Source organism: Panicum hallii, chromosome 5 (genome assembly GCF_002211085.1).
Source record: "Panicum hallii strain FIL2 chromosome 5, PHallii_v3.1, whole genome shotgun sequence".
Lineage (NCBI taxonomy): Eukaryota > Viridiplantae > Streptophyta > Magnoliopsida > Poales > Poaceae > Panicum > Panicum hallii.
The window spans coordinates 52,713,201-52,727,482 of NC_038046.1; the positions used below are offsets into that span (position 1 = coordinate 52,713,201).

Sequence of the window (14,282 nt, forward strand, 5' to 3'; positions counted from 1 at the left end):
TTTGGTTTCCCACTGCTGATCGATATGCAGTTGTCTTGGTTGATTTTATTTGTATAAAGGAATTTTTTAATGGATAAACAACATGGCAGTGCCCGCCCATAAACTAGTCAGAAGCAGCCTTGGTATTTAAGCCTAAAAAATCAATCTAGTTCTTCCCCTGCAATATATGTTCTTTACATTTTTCCCTAAGGGAAAGTACTCTATAGAACTACTCACACATGTGTATGACTATGACAAATTTCCCAGTTTTACCTTTTCCTATTTTTCATTTTGTCTTTTAGTATCGTTGCCAGCAGACCCCCTAAATAGTACTGACATCCTCCCTACTTGAAGTCAGGTACATTCAATCAGGTAGCAAAAGAGATGAAAAGAAATGTATGCTACGAATGGACAGGTAAAGAGCTCTTGAAACATTGTTGAAACCTCTATACCATATGAAAAGTATTTCCCACATTTGAAAGGAACCGATGGAAAAAATAATACCTCTCTAACCATATGAACACATGAGTCCTTCCTTTCGACCTTTTATCTTTACTGTACTTTTGACTATAACCTCTCCCAACAGACAAAAACGTACACTGCAATATCAGTAAATAAAGACCATCCCTACTTCAAGTGTGAAAGCATTGAAAAAGAAATCTATGCCCTCTCCTGTGTAAGCTCTTCTGAACAAGAATCCAGACCCTCCATCTCAATACAATGCAGCTTCAGTAGCTCCTACTCAAATATAGACACAGTGGAAAAAATATATCCTTTATGATCCCATCGACGAAACATTAGCCGATGATGTCAGTAAATAGCAGTCCTGCTTCAAGTGTGGAAGCATTGAAAATATCTATCTTCTTTCCTGTGCAAATTCTCTTGAAGAAGTATCAAGACTCTCTTCTTCACCAGAACACATAATGACCTTGCACATGTCCTACAATTTAATTCTAGGCCAGACGGATACAAGTGGTCTTGCAGCTTTTTTTACAGGTATCAAGCTGGAGAGCTCTTATTTGAAAGGAAAATCTTCATTACCCTTAACTCAGGTGCTGCGATTTAGATATCTGTATTCTAAATATATATGCCGAGCACTAGAAGCTCTATGCAATTCAGAATCCAAAACTCTCTTTTATTACTTCTCTCACCAATAGCAATATTTTGTATAAACCATATGAGAGTAGCTTGGCATAATACTGCACCTGCCTTGGGAAGTTACTGGTCTAAAGTCAAAAAAAAAATATTATTCACGTCAAGAACTTCCAACAGCCAAATGCCATGACAGCAAGAAAAAAATTATGCAGATTTGGTACAAACCACCTCCATGAACTCACCATTCTCCATCTAATTTCTAGGTATTTCAATCTGTGCATTCATATATAATTACATGAATAACATACTCACAAGACCATTTTGCTAAAGATAATGTTTATGTTGTTTCTTAGGGATCCTAATATCCAGGTACATTCCTAACTAAACAGCTACAAAACCCTAAAAGATTAGTTAAATAATTTTTAAGAACCTTTTCTTAATTGCATTACTAACCCATCTTCCATACAACTTTTTCAGGACATCTACACTTCTTTTGGGAAGAAGACGCGTCCCTTCCAAGTCTAAATTACACCACAACGCAGCTAAATATATGTACATTATTAGCACTTAATCTTATACTATGTAATGTCACATCACCTTAGCAAGATGTCCTGCCACCTCAGCAAGACGTCCTGCATTTTGTTGTAACCTTCCTGATGTAAATATACTATTTTTATAAACCCCATCGTTTGCATTGTATGTCTTTTAAAATAGTTTATTACCAAATTGCAACAAAGTAAATATGGACGCTTTCGCGCAATGTACTAGCAGGGAATGAATGAGGATGCAGAAGACCAGGGGAGAGGAGCGGTGGAGCCAGGTTGTGACGTTTTAGTAAGGTCACGGGTTGTGGCCCATTCTACTTGTCTCGTAATTCGTGCCATGGCCCGCACATTGAGGTGGCACACTATGTCTGCCAAGTAGGCCGTGCCAAGGTGATGCGTGGAGGTTACGTAGCTTGTTGGTGCATTTATCTTTTCCGCTGGGCTCCCATGACAACATTACTAATAGGGTGGGACTAGGGATGAGACCGGCTGCGGTGCGGTCTATGAGTACGGTGGGTTGGACGACTTGTTGAGCATCTTAGGATGAGCGCTTGTGTCTCTTCACTTGTGATGAGTTGCAACCGGCCACACGAATTAAGCCGCACCGCGTGTCTTGTTGATTTAGATTAGAGCACGAGCTATACAGAGGTTGGAGCCCAACCTTTGTTATGAGCACTGCTGCTGACCATTCATTTTGTTGCGGGCATATTTTTGTTTGGATCGTGGCAACTTTTACTTCTTCGCAAAACTTCTAAGCGGCCTTTGAGTCATAGGCTGCATGTGCTGGATTGTATTTAGAGGAAGGAGTTACTTGGAAAGGATCGGATGCGCATGCAACAGTGTTAAAGCTAGGGATGTCACCAGAAGCATTGGGGTCAACGGCTATGAAGTATGAAGGGGGGCTGCGGTAGGTGGATAGTGGTTGGGTCTAGGCAAGGGTGGGGATAGGAGCGACGCCCTCCCATTCTTCTCCTCCCTCCCTTCTTCTCTGCGTATATGCGTTAGAAATGTTGTTCCAGTATCAATTATTTGCTTATATGGTTGTTATTCGGTGCATATGAATTGGTTGTTATTCTGTATATAGCTGTTTCAGCCAAACAGCTTTCAGCTTTTCCACAGCTGGCAGCTCACAGCTGATTTCCCACAGCTGGCAGCTAAAATCAGATTCTAAGAAATCCACAGCTCAACCAAAAGGACCCTAAGTTAGCACGATAGGGGAGCCGTCGAGGATACGGGTGGGCTGGTTGTAGGTGTGCGAGCGAGTACCATAATCGGGTGTGTTTCTGGAGGTTGAAGATGATCAAAGGTGTATCTAATAGTGATCAGACAGTCAATTATCGGCTGATTTTTTTTAGATGAAGAAAAAACATTCTAGTTTATACCGCTGAGCACAACATAAATAGGATTGCAACAAGAGAAATCTACTACCTAGCTATCTAGCTTCACAACTGGCCAACTTACATAGATACTTTTTCTGTTCCAAATTACAATTCGTTTTGATTTTTTTAAATATATTATTTTTGCTATGTATCTAGATATAGCATATATCTAGATGCATAGTAATATATATATATATAAACTAAAATAAATTGTAATTTAGGACGGAGGCAGTACAACACCGTCAGCCGTCTTACAGTACCAAATTAGATTTTCACCTAAATAATTCAAGGCAGGGGGTCGCCGCAAGCCCGCACCAATACCTCCATATATGAGGTGAATGTTGCTTGAGGTAGTCGCCATTGATGGCTACAACCAAAGCCGGACAGAGCTTTCATCCATGACCCACCTGCCTCAGCCTAACAAGTAACAACTGATCATGGAGCCCAAGCCCCCAAACGGCCAGGAGAGCCCCAGGCAGGAGGCCATCTGATATCTATGTGCTCTACTTACTGTATTTGAAAATGTAAAGTAACAATAATGATGATCATTTCTACATCATTACAAGGCTACATTTTAGGTAACGCATCTGCACTTTTGGGCACCTGTCCTTGTGGCTCCTCCTTCAGCCGGGAGTGCATCCTGGCCAGCGTCTCCCGGAACCTGTCGAGGTCCAGGCTCACGTTCTGCCCGCGCAGGTACACGTGCTCCACGAGCTCCCACTCCTTCCCCCCCTGCTCCCTCCTCGCCCTCGCCGGGTCGGCCACGACGACGTGGCCCGGCGGGTACCTGCGGCTCAGCGAGCTCTCGGCCGCGCTCACGTCGTACTGCTCGTAGCGCAGCCCCATCCTCGACGCCGGCACGCCGAAGAGGTTGCGCGAGAGCAGGGCGATGCCCAGCGGCGCGATCTGGGCGAGCGCCGCGCGGCCGGGGCGAAGGAACAGGAGCGTGGTCAGGTCCGCGCCGTGCACGCCCACCAGCGCGTCGTACGAGCTCACCGACGCGTACACGGCCGAGAGCGGCGCCCCGGTGGCCGTCTCCATGATGTCGACGTCGAACCCGACCGACGCCGCCAGCCGCGCCACGGCCGACTGGTTCTCGATCACGCGCCTCCCCCTGCGCGACACGATCCCGAGCCTTGGCCGCCCCGGCGGTGTCGCCGCCGGCTGGCTGCCGCTGCTGTCTTTGGGCTGCTCGTCGTACGCGTCGGCGAGGAACCGGTGGAAGTCGACGATGGTCTTGCTGTCCCGGAGCCGCGTGGAGTTGACGGCGAGGTAGTCGTGGTAGCGGGTTCCGACGATGGCGCCGGGGAAGCAGTGCGTCCTCCGGTCCCTGAGCAGGTCGACGACGTGGTACCCCGAGAGGCCGGAGATGATCTCGCCGTACGTGCCGGCCCACCGCGGGCTGTACGCGAGCACCGCGAGCACGACGCGGCGGCGGAGGTGCTGCACTGTCAGCCACAGCGGCAGGAACCCGTCGTTGAACACGTGGAACAGGTTGTGGCTGTACCCCCCCGCCGTCATGACGATGACCGGCGCGTCGTGCCGGACGTCGCACCGGTGCGCGGCGGCCTCCTCCGGCCGGGCCGCCCGGAGCCTCACCTCGTGGATGGTCTTGGTGATGTACCCGTCCCACTTGCGGGTGTAGGGCCGTATCCGCTCCTCCACGGCGACGGCGGCGGCCCCTCCGGCGGGCGCCGCCGGCGGGAACAGCAGGAGCGAGAGGGACGCGGCGTCCGTGCGCACGTCGCCGGCCATGAAGCAGACGTCGGAGTGGTAGTCCGAGCGGTCGCAGCAGATGCTGTGGCTGGTCAGCGACGAGCACGGGGAGCCCACCTGGTTGTCGAGAACCTGTCGCGGCGCGCCGCCGCCCTCCCGATCCGCATCGCCGCCGCCGAGGCCGACGTGCTCTAGCCCGAGTTGCTCCACCGACGACGCACCGCTCGTCGATCTGGGCGCGAAGAAGCCGACGATGGCGCCGTGCGGTTCGGGCGCGGAGAAGAAGCGCGGGGCATAGAGGAGCGCGCACAGGGCGACGACGGAGAGCGCGAGGAAGGACTGCACGGCGAGCGCCCATCTCCCCTTGGCCACCTTGACGGCCACCGCCGCGTCGTCCACGGCGACGACCTTCTTGGGGCCGGACACCTTCACCGCCGCCATGCTACCTCCAAGCTAGCAAGCTGCGCGACGGGCTCAGTGCGGGAAATAAATGCTGCGTACGTGCGGTGGCGGATCACCGACGCCGCTGCCGCCTGCTTGTCTCCACCCCGACACGATTGTGTAAGCACGGAAGAAGATGACGCGCGCGCAGCAAAGGAGAAAGGACCAAGCTGAGAAAGGAACATCGCCGTGTCTTTAAACAAAGCCGGTTGCGGCAAGCGGCCGCAGCACGACCCAGTTGACCGGCCGGCGACGCGGCGTCCATCGCGTCGGCCGGGCGCGCAGAAGCCGCCGGGGCGGGGGAGCCGGCATGCGCGGCACGTGTCCCTCTGCCTGCCGGGGGCTGGCCGCATGCACGTACGAGGAGTATGGAGGGATTCAATTCAAGTGGCTTCGCCGTCGGTGATCCCGATCCGGGCGGCGCGTGGTGGGGAGCCTCACGATCGATCCAGGTCTTGCTTGGCGCCGACGCGATCCGTCCGTCTCGAGATTTCGCCCGTTTGACCTCGAATTACGGCATCCAGCATTGACGTTAGGATCAGATCGAGTGTGAGGCACGCGATCAGATCGGATGCCCATGCGCAGAATAATAGTCCAACTTGCTTGTAGTCCACCGCATTTTACGATGCCGAGACGTACGCTTTTTATAAATATTTTCGGGCAGAGCTTCGGCTTCGGGACAAGTGCAGAGTATGGAGTTTGGATAATATAACCTGAAGTGATCGAAATGAATATAAGAACAAAATAGGTACGTTAAATTTCTTCAATATGCTCACCGCTCAAGCTCTGAGAATTTATGAAAGTCAGGGACTACACAGCACAGTGCCAAAATCCAGGCTAGATATTCAGTAATTGTACACTAATTAAAGTGCTGTAGACAATTATGTTTATTCAAGTCTTAAAGAACGAAAATGACTCATCCAAGTGCTATTGGTGTATACAACTCTGAATCTAAGATTTTTTTAGAGCTAGAGCTGCTGGAATGAGCTAGTGTAACTATTTATTCAGACTAAATGGATATTAAAAAACAAATATTAAATATGATGAATATCTGATTAAATAAACATAGCTAGTCACAATTTGTGTTGAACGGTGTTTAAATGGGCGAAGCGGCTACGTAGACAAACTTGGAACTATGCCGACAAGCCATTACTTTTAGTTTGTACCTGAAGTTTTTTAATATAAGATTAGATTTTTTGTAAGCTTCTTGTCAAGCTTATCTCGATACGAGCAATAACGTATGCGAGATGCATCCAACTTTCAAATGTTCAAATTTCTGATAGTCTTTGAAGGGGACTACGGCGGGCACGCTGCCAGCCTGATGGTAGACCAATGCATTATATTATAAACTGCCAGCCTAAACATCAGTAACGCTAGTGCAGTGCAATACAAGATTATCCAACCATTTCATGATAGTCGCAAAAATACATGTAAATAACGTGTAGCATACACGATGCGGTCTAGATTACCTAGACACCTAGTCTTGTGGTGCACTTATCTTTGTGTACCGTTCCACTTATGAGAAGAAAAAGTACATCTAATATGTATTCCCTCTATTTTTATTTACATGTCGTATTAGATTTGTTCTAAATTAAATTGGGCCAACTTTGACCAAATTTATAGAAAAAATAATAACATTTACAATATTAAATTTGTTTCATTGGATCCACCATGAAGTATACGTTGATAGTGCATATGTTGGATAGCATAGTTGTTGCTATATTTTTCTATAGATTCAGTTAAAATTAGCAAATTTTGACTTAAGATAAATTTAATACGACACGTAAATAAAAATGGAGAGAATATATATATATATATATATATATATATATATATATATATATATATATATATATATATATATATATAAACCGAGAGACGGAGAGAGTATGTGTATATATATATAGTACTTGGTAAGTGGCGTGATCGAGAGTAAACCATGTCCTGGCTTGTATTATTCTATTCTATCTTCTTGTGCTTTTATTTTAGTTCACATTTAGCAAAGTGCTGCATGTTGGCCTGCGTATCCTGCGCTGCTAGGTCAAGGTTCGCATTTTAAATTTATGAAATTTTTGCATTGTCTTTTTTTTAAAGTAATTTTTGCAGTGTCACCGTGTGGTTGATGTGAACACGCAACTAGCAACTCCCTCGAAGTTCTTGGAGAATTATTGGCACTATTGTAAATAAAACAACTGTCTATGGTACAACGATCATGGGCTGAGTGCTCCGATCCTGAGCTGAAGAAAGTGATGTTAATCTAGATGGAGTGATGTTAATCTAGATTCCATCTAGATCCAATTGCTAATGGATGAAAGTGTTAAGTTTCAGTACTAGCTCATCCAAACAGGAATGCTAATAGAATAGGTTAAACTTTAGCTAAGATTTAAAAAATTTAGCTCCTCCAAACATGCCCTTAGTTCATCGGAGCTTGTTTTTTTAGCAGTACAAAAGTACAATAATCCCTGTCTTAATCCTGGTCGAAACCGAACACAGGGTGTGAAGAAAGGGATTAGGAGGAATCAAGGGATTCATCTCCCACAGGTTTTGGATGACATGAGCGGGATTCATCCAATCCCCCTCTGCCTAAGTTCTTTTGGGGGATTAGTCGATTAGATCCCTAGTAACCGAACAAAGCCCAAGTGGGCTAACCGAACTCAATTTCCTTCGTGGGCTGGGGTTGAATCCACGTCAAGGTGACCCACGTGGATTGGGCCACGACCCGGTCAATCCCCGGCCAACCGAACATTGTGTTTTGGGAGGTTGAGCAATATGCGTCTTTGGAGGTTGAGCATCGCCGAGGCCTTGAAATCATCACTGATGATCACTCAGTTTTGTTTCCTGCTGCTTGCATTATATTGTTTTGCATCGTCAGTAGTTCATAAAACATGCTTTCTAGCGAACAGGTTCCTTATGCTGGATCGTATCTACCCGAGTTCGAGTCCCGGTAACATGGGCACTCACATTTTCTTTGATGTTTTTTCTTAAAAAAAATTAACGACTCTATCTTTTAATTATTTTTTTTTGTAAAAAGGCCTGCACACTAGGTCCCTAGCATGATCAACTGCAACTTCATTATTAGTCAGGAACTGCGGCGATGGCCGGCCGCCACGACAGGCCAACAACCGCTGCACTTGTCGCTGATCCAAGTGTCCAATCCAATCCTTCATTCTTTTCCCGGCCGATCAGTTACATCATAGCGGGCAAGGCAAAGCCAAGCTGAGTGGTACGTGACTTTTCATCTAAACTGAAGCTGACAGCAGCTGATTCACAGCCTGGGCCGTGAGGGTGGCTGCTAACTTTTCAGGTCACCGGGAGGACGACTAACGACTTCACCTGTAACCACCGGGCGCGCAGAACAATTGCCGAGTGGAAAAAGGAGTGGCAGATGAGAACAGCGAGGCACAATCACCCAACCAGCATGGACAGGTGGAACTGTCCTTTCTCCATCCGGAAAGCGACAGGGTCAGTCTCGCCGCTCACCAATCCAATCTTTCTTCTGGTCAGGAAAACCAAGGAACACTTCGTCCTCACCCCGTTATCACCCACACCACAGGTAGTGGTAGTGACTAGTGAGGGCCCGTCGCCACCAGCACAGCAAGCAGCAGTGGCGAGCAGTTCCCGGCGAGATATCACAAAGCAAGACTGCTGCTCGTATCCACACCTTCACCGTCGCTCATGGTCACAGTAAATCCCTCGGCGACGGCGACATGGACGATCCCCACCGTCGACTCGTCAAGCTACGGTGGAGAGTTAGTTATTGGAATTAAGGCTGGACGAAAAACTTATGGATGGTTAGCTCGCTCGACTCGGCTCGTCAGTGGCTTGGCTCGGCTCGGCTCGTTGAAAAATATTAGCAGACCAAGCTAAGATTTTTAGCTCGGTCCATTAGCGAGCCAGCTCGAGCTACCTCGCGAGCCGGAACGAGCCGTGCCTACATCCCAGCAATTCTATCCCAAATAGATTTGGCCCATAAAAGCTCTCAGCCCAATTTGCCCATCGTCTAAAATTAGCTCAAACCATACCCCGTTTTCCGCTCTCCCCTCCCAGTCCCAGGCTCCCAGCCGCCTCCACTACCTCAACCGACTCCCCCTGGCTGGCTGCTTGGCCTCGTGATCCCATCCCCAGGCAGCTGCACGGGCTGACGGGCGCATGACCGCGACGCGCCCGACCACCCGCCGTCTGACCTCTGCCGCTCGACCTCCCTGGCCTCCCTGCTCTCGCCTCCAGGCTGCGGGCCTCCGTTCTCCCCGACCGGCGAGCCAGGCCGGCGGCACCGCCGCGGCCGCCCCACGCGCGCACGCGACGCCCTGACTACCGCGGCCCACTCGCTCGCCCCATGCCGCGCGCTGCCGCGCCGCGCCCACGGCCCCGCGCGCCGGCCTTCGACCTCGACGGCCTACGCCCCCTTTCGGCGTCCATGGCGGGCTAACTTCGAGCTGGTTCACGAGCTAAACGAGCCAGCTCGAGCTGGCCAACGAGCCGAGCCGAGCCGAGCCGTTACGAGCCGGCTCGATATCCAGCCTTAATTAGAACATGCGGGTCGAAGGTCCCGTGATGGTGGGAACAGCTGGTCTCCCCCGCCGTCCGCCGGCGAGCCGCCTCGTGTCTCGCCGGGGCATGCCTTCTAGAGAAAGAATCATTTGCCTCTTCTAGAGAAAGAATCATTTGCCTCTCTTGCATGAAGGCAAACTATGAGTGCGACGTGTGTGTCACTTGTGCAACTCTAGATGATGGTTCTGTCGATCTCAGCAGGGACGGGATTGTATACAGGTATGCGAAGTGTGTAGGTCTAGATGTCTGTGCATGCTTAGGCTGTGGCGTGTGGGTGTATGTGTTTGTGTATAAAGGCAGAGGGAATGAACTTCTGAAGAAAAGCAGACATTCAGAATATGGGAGGAAGAACTAGGTTTCTTATTCATTTTCTGTTGCTGTTTGTACTATTTACATTGCACCAGGCAGTACATGACTCAAAAAGAGTAAACATAGTTGGAATTTCTACATACAGCCAGGCGGGTAGCGATTCAACTATATACACCAGGGCAGGGCCATGGCATTCCAGGTGTTGCTGTATTTTTTTTTTTCAATCCTGGAAGATGCCACTGCTACATCAACTACTGCTACATTACTAGTACTAAGCGATTCTAATAAGAGGTCAGCTGCAGGTTCAGCAGGCTCATCTTTGATACACAGCTTAAAACCCCGCAGGCAACAGCCTTCGAGTCGCGCCTACACAAAAGTATAATTGGTTTTGGTTCAGATGCTAGATACGACCATTGTTGCGTTGGAAGGGTTACTATCACAGTTATTCTGCTGATGATGCCTCGGCCCTTCTTCTCCGCATCCGAGCTCCCCACGACAGGTTCTCGTCTGAATCCTTCGTCATGCTCCTCCTCTTCAGTTCCGCAATCTGGTCTTCCCAAGATCTTCTCCAGCCAGATTTCTCTTCATGGTCCTGTGGCCCACATGGATAACAAATCAGTGAGAAACAGAGCTTCAGAGAGTTGAAACTTCGAAAATGGAATAACAAATAATGGCTGACAGTTGCAATGGGTTTTGTCAACTTCATGAATGATTCTCCTGTAAGGACTGATATAAGCCATCAGAATAGGAAGATAAGCTCACTCCATCAATTCTGAGTCTTACACGTCAGGCTGAACCTTTCAAACTGTTTCCCAGATAAACTAATGCTGACATACATGAAAACGACTTCTCCAAACTCTTCTGCGTGTTGCTAGTCACTCATTATCCATCCCCTATTTACACTGTTTGTGTTAGGGAAAATTCCTATCCATTCCTATTCATATGTTTATCGCAACATGGAGTCTGTTTATTAAATATTTGTGCATATGTAAAAAGATACAGTGAGTTTTCAGACACCCCTTGTTTATATTTATTTTTTGCATACAGAATTCACCAATCTTTCAAGCATGGTAAAGTTAAAGGCAGCCTTCAAAGTTCAAACACCGAAAATTTACAGTGAGCTGCAAACCACAAGAGATGTTCCTAAAAGACCCAGAACGACTCTAATCAATGTCTTAGATCATCAGTCATTCGGTACTTGATCAATCAGCCATCTTATGTATACCTTGTGAATACAAATGTCATGCCATGTCAAGGAAATTATATGTTTTACAAGTTTTAGAGTTGCATAGACTAAGTATTTAATCAAGCTAAAGCCTACCTACAATATGTTCCTATCGCTCCGCCAAACAAGCCTTATTAACTATGAGCATCAATGTGAAAGTCACGCACTAACAAACTCATTAATCAGGGACATCTAGATTCACAGCTTCACACAAGTTGCAGATGCAGTTCACTCAGGATGCATATGTTTGAACTCAAATCAAGGACTGATGTAGCTGAAACAACTAGACTGCTTTTCAAATAACAGATGAAGCACCAAAAGGATCCAGATCTACGACCAGATGAGCCGACGAGTCGCTCACGTACACAATACAGATCAAAGATCTGAACTCTGCACACACCCTCCAGCCTTGATTGGAATCCCAACAAATTGCAGGCTGATAGACCTTCGCTGAACACTCAAGCTCCATAAAGTTCAGTAAATCCGCTCCGCCTAGAAATTAGGCAGAATTTAACACATGCTTTCCAGTGACTACGCCAGTAGCTTCCTCTCCAATTCAGAATCTAAAAATCAAAGTGGTTCGAGATCCCACCCTCAACCCAAGAGCAGACACAAATCAGTCGTAATCCTGACCAAGAGATCACTCCTATAGCAATCGAAGTAGCATGCAACGCAATCAGGGGTCAAGCGAGGAGAGCGGTGACCCACCTGGTGGTGGTAGTAGGCGCGATGGGAGCGGGAGCCGGAGAAGGCGAGGCGGCAGACGCCACGGGCGAGCGCACGGTCGTAGCTGGCGCGGCGGCTCGGGTCGGAGAGCGTCTCGTAGGCCTCCTGCACCTCGATGAAGCGGCGGGTGTTCTCCGCCGCGGCGCCCGGCGGGGACACGTCCGGGTGGTACTTGAGCGCCAGCCGCCTGTAGGCCGCCCGGACCTCGTCGGCGCTCCCCTCCGCCGAGATCCCGAGCAGGTCGTAGAACGTCCGCGTCGTCGCCTCCGTCTCCTGCTCCTCTGTTCGCACGCTGCTGCCGCCGCCCTCCCGCCGGACGCCCCGCGCGCGCAGGCGCAGGCGTCGCGCCACCGGCCGCGGGACGGTCCACGAGGTCCGGAACGCGACGCGGCCGGCGCCAGTGGGGAGGGCGGCGGCGGAGGAAGTGGGGGGAGTGGCGGCGAGGTGGGGCATGTGGTTTCCTTGCTGCGCTTCGCCTGCTGGTTTGGTTTCTTCGGTGGGTGCCGGGTTGGCTTCCGCAGCTAGGCTATTAGCGCCAAAGAAATATCTTAAAAAATCGATGGACCCCACTCCGTCGCGCAACAGACAATGTACCACCAGCAGCAGAGGCGCTCGTGCAAAAATTTGGAGGATTTTCGTCGAATTATGTGAGAATTCGTTGTTTTGTAAACTTTGGAATTCATGTCTTAAAATAAGATAAAGAATTCAAAGATTACCGCCAATTCCCCCCGTAAGTTATTTTATTTCAACTAGCCACCATATCAAAAAGTTCAAAGCATACCAAGGACCTATATCAGCGAAAATAGGTGAAATTCCTCAATTATGTGTGCAGTGGGGTGTTTTTTTTTGCAACATAATTTGTGTGTGAGTATTTGCCACAAAATAATTTGTAGGAAATTTCAAACTCCAAGTGACATATACGATACTTTATTAATGTTCCGAAAACATAAGCACCGTCGGAAACTAGACACAATCTTTCTGCTACCTTTTTCTTTTCTTTTCTTGTGGTGGAGCAATCAACAAATGTATATTATTCTCTTCATTTCTTAAAGCGTGCACGTAACTCACCATGCGATTGTAATTCCCTTTATATGAGCAGTATTGAGTTTTGTTTTAATAGGACGAGTCAAACCCCAGCTGAGCCATGCTCTTGGCTAGTTTGCTTATTGAGTGTCTTAACAAGCAGAACCAAGCCGAGCTACGTCAACCCAACTTGACATTAATCCTAGTTACCAAATAATAAACAATGTGTCTTTCCTAGTTGTCGTAGGAAATTAAAATCAAGGTAAGTCAATGAATACTGTTTTCTATGGGCTAGTGTTGTTTATCCTTTTTTGCATTTGGCACACTGCTTGCACACTCCCCTCTAATTGTATGTAAATCATTTTACTTTAAAAATGCACTAAATATCATTTTATTTGCTTGTCCGGTCTGATAGCTAGGGCTGCTTGCGCGAAACAGCACAACAGTACAGCGTAGACACGCACTTTTTCAAAGCTCGCACTTACTATATGTGCATATGCTCTAACCAAGTTTTATAACATGTGATAAGGGTCATGATAGTTTCTTGGAGTATCTGGTTTTGTTTGGTCACTCGAAACCTAATCGACTAGTAATATACAATAACATCAGTCGTGCTGGCCAATAATTTTTTCTTCAGCATAGCACATTCGGCTATCACAAGATAAAGTTTTTAAAGAAGCACGACGCGGTTATTCACAAGAAACAAAAGGGAATCCTTCTGGATGGTTTATGCACATGTCATTGATTGTTAACTACAGCTTCCATTATTTTTGAAACATAGTACAAAGGCTCACACCCACACGCATAGCCACGTCTTCTTTTTGTATATTGAGGTACGTGGAGATGTTTTGCAAGCTTGGCAAGACGATCAATTTAGACCTTGATAGGCACCATCTACGTTATTTAGAGTAGGATTTAAAATCCCCAGCCAGAGGCCCTGGTTGCAAAGCACGAATTTAAGAGACATGGTGCTATTTATCTTGAAACTGCTTTTTTGAAGACAAAAATAAGCCCCACCCTATTCTCAAAAGTCTATTTAAAATCTTCAAAAGGACATTACACTTTTTGAAGTTTGAACTTGCTGTGTGCTTTACCCAAAAAGTATAATATGCGAATGGGAGTTCCATAGGGTAGGAGTACGGTGGGGTTCCAGCATTCCAAAAACCGAAACGGGCCAGGTATTAGATTGCAGACATGAACCAAACAATGTCTATGGGTCGTTACATTGGTATAGCAAGAAAACAAATTACTAGTACTTTCTATATAAATTAACTTCATGTACTGAGACATCCA

The 14,282-nt window shown here is 47.6% G+C and overlaps 2 protein-coding genes across 2 annotated transcripts; both read right to left on the reverse strand.

The window, feature by feature from the left end:
* Window positions 1–3,267: 3,267 nt before the first annotated feature.
* Window positions 3,268–5,300, reverse strand: LOC112894357. Its single transcript, XM_025962041.1, has one exon. The coding sequence runs from the start codon at window positions 5,153–5,155 to the stop codon at window positions 3,566–3,568; it is 1,590 nt and encodes a 529-aa protein (XP_025817826.1). The 5' UTR covers window positions 5,156–5,300; the 3' UTR covers window positions 3,268–3,565.
* A 4,745-nt stretch (window positions 5,301–10,045) lies between these two features.
* LOC112895010 (chaperone protein dnaJ 20, chloroplastic-like) lies at window positions 10,046–12,475 on the reverse strand. The gene is made up of 2 exons (XM_025962869.1): window positions 11,949–12,475; window positions 10,046–10,607 (listed from the first exon to the last, which is right to left on the reverse strand). The coding sequence occupies exons 1-2, from the start codon at window positions 12,417–12,419 to the stop codon at window positions 10,458–10,460; spliced, it is 621 nt and encodes a 206-aa protein (XP_025818654.1). The 5' UTR covers window positions 12,420–12,475; the 3' UTR covers window positions 10,046–10,457.
* Window positions 12,476–14,282: the final 1,807 nt, after the last annotated feature.

Coding starts and splice junctions, on each gene's coding strand:
- LOC112895010 (XM_025962869.1), bottom strand. CDS start 12,419: ATGCCCCACCTCGCCGCCACTCCCCCCACTTCCTCCGCCGCCGCCCTC. Junction 10,608..11,948: donor GCGCCTACTACCACCACCAG/GTGGGTCACCGC, acceptor TGTGGGCCACAG/GACCATGAAGAGAAATCTGG.
- LOC112894357 (XM_025962041.1), bottom strand. CDS start 5,155: ATGGCGGCGGTGAAGGTGTCCGGCCCCAAGAAGGTCGTCGCCGTGGAC.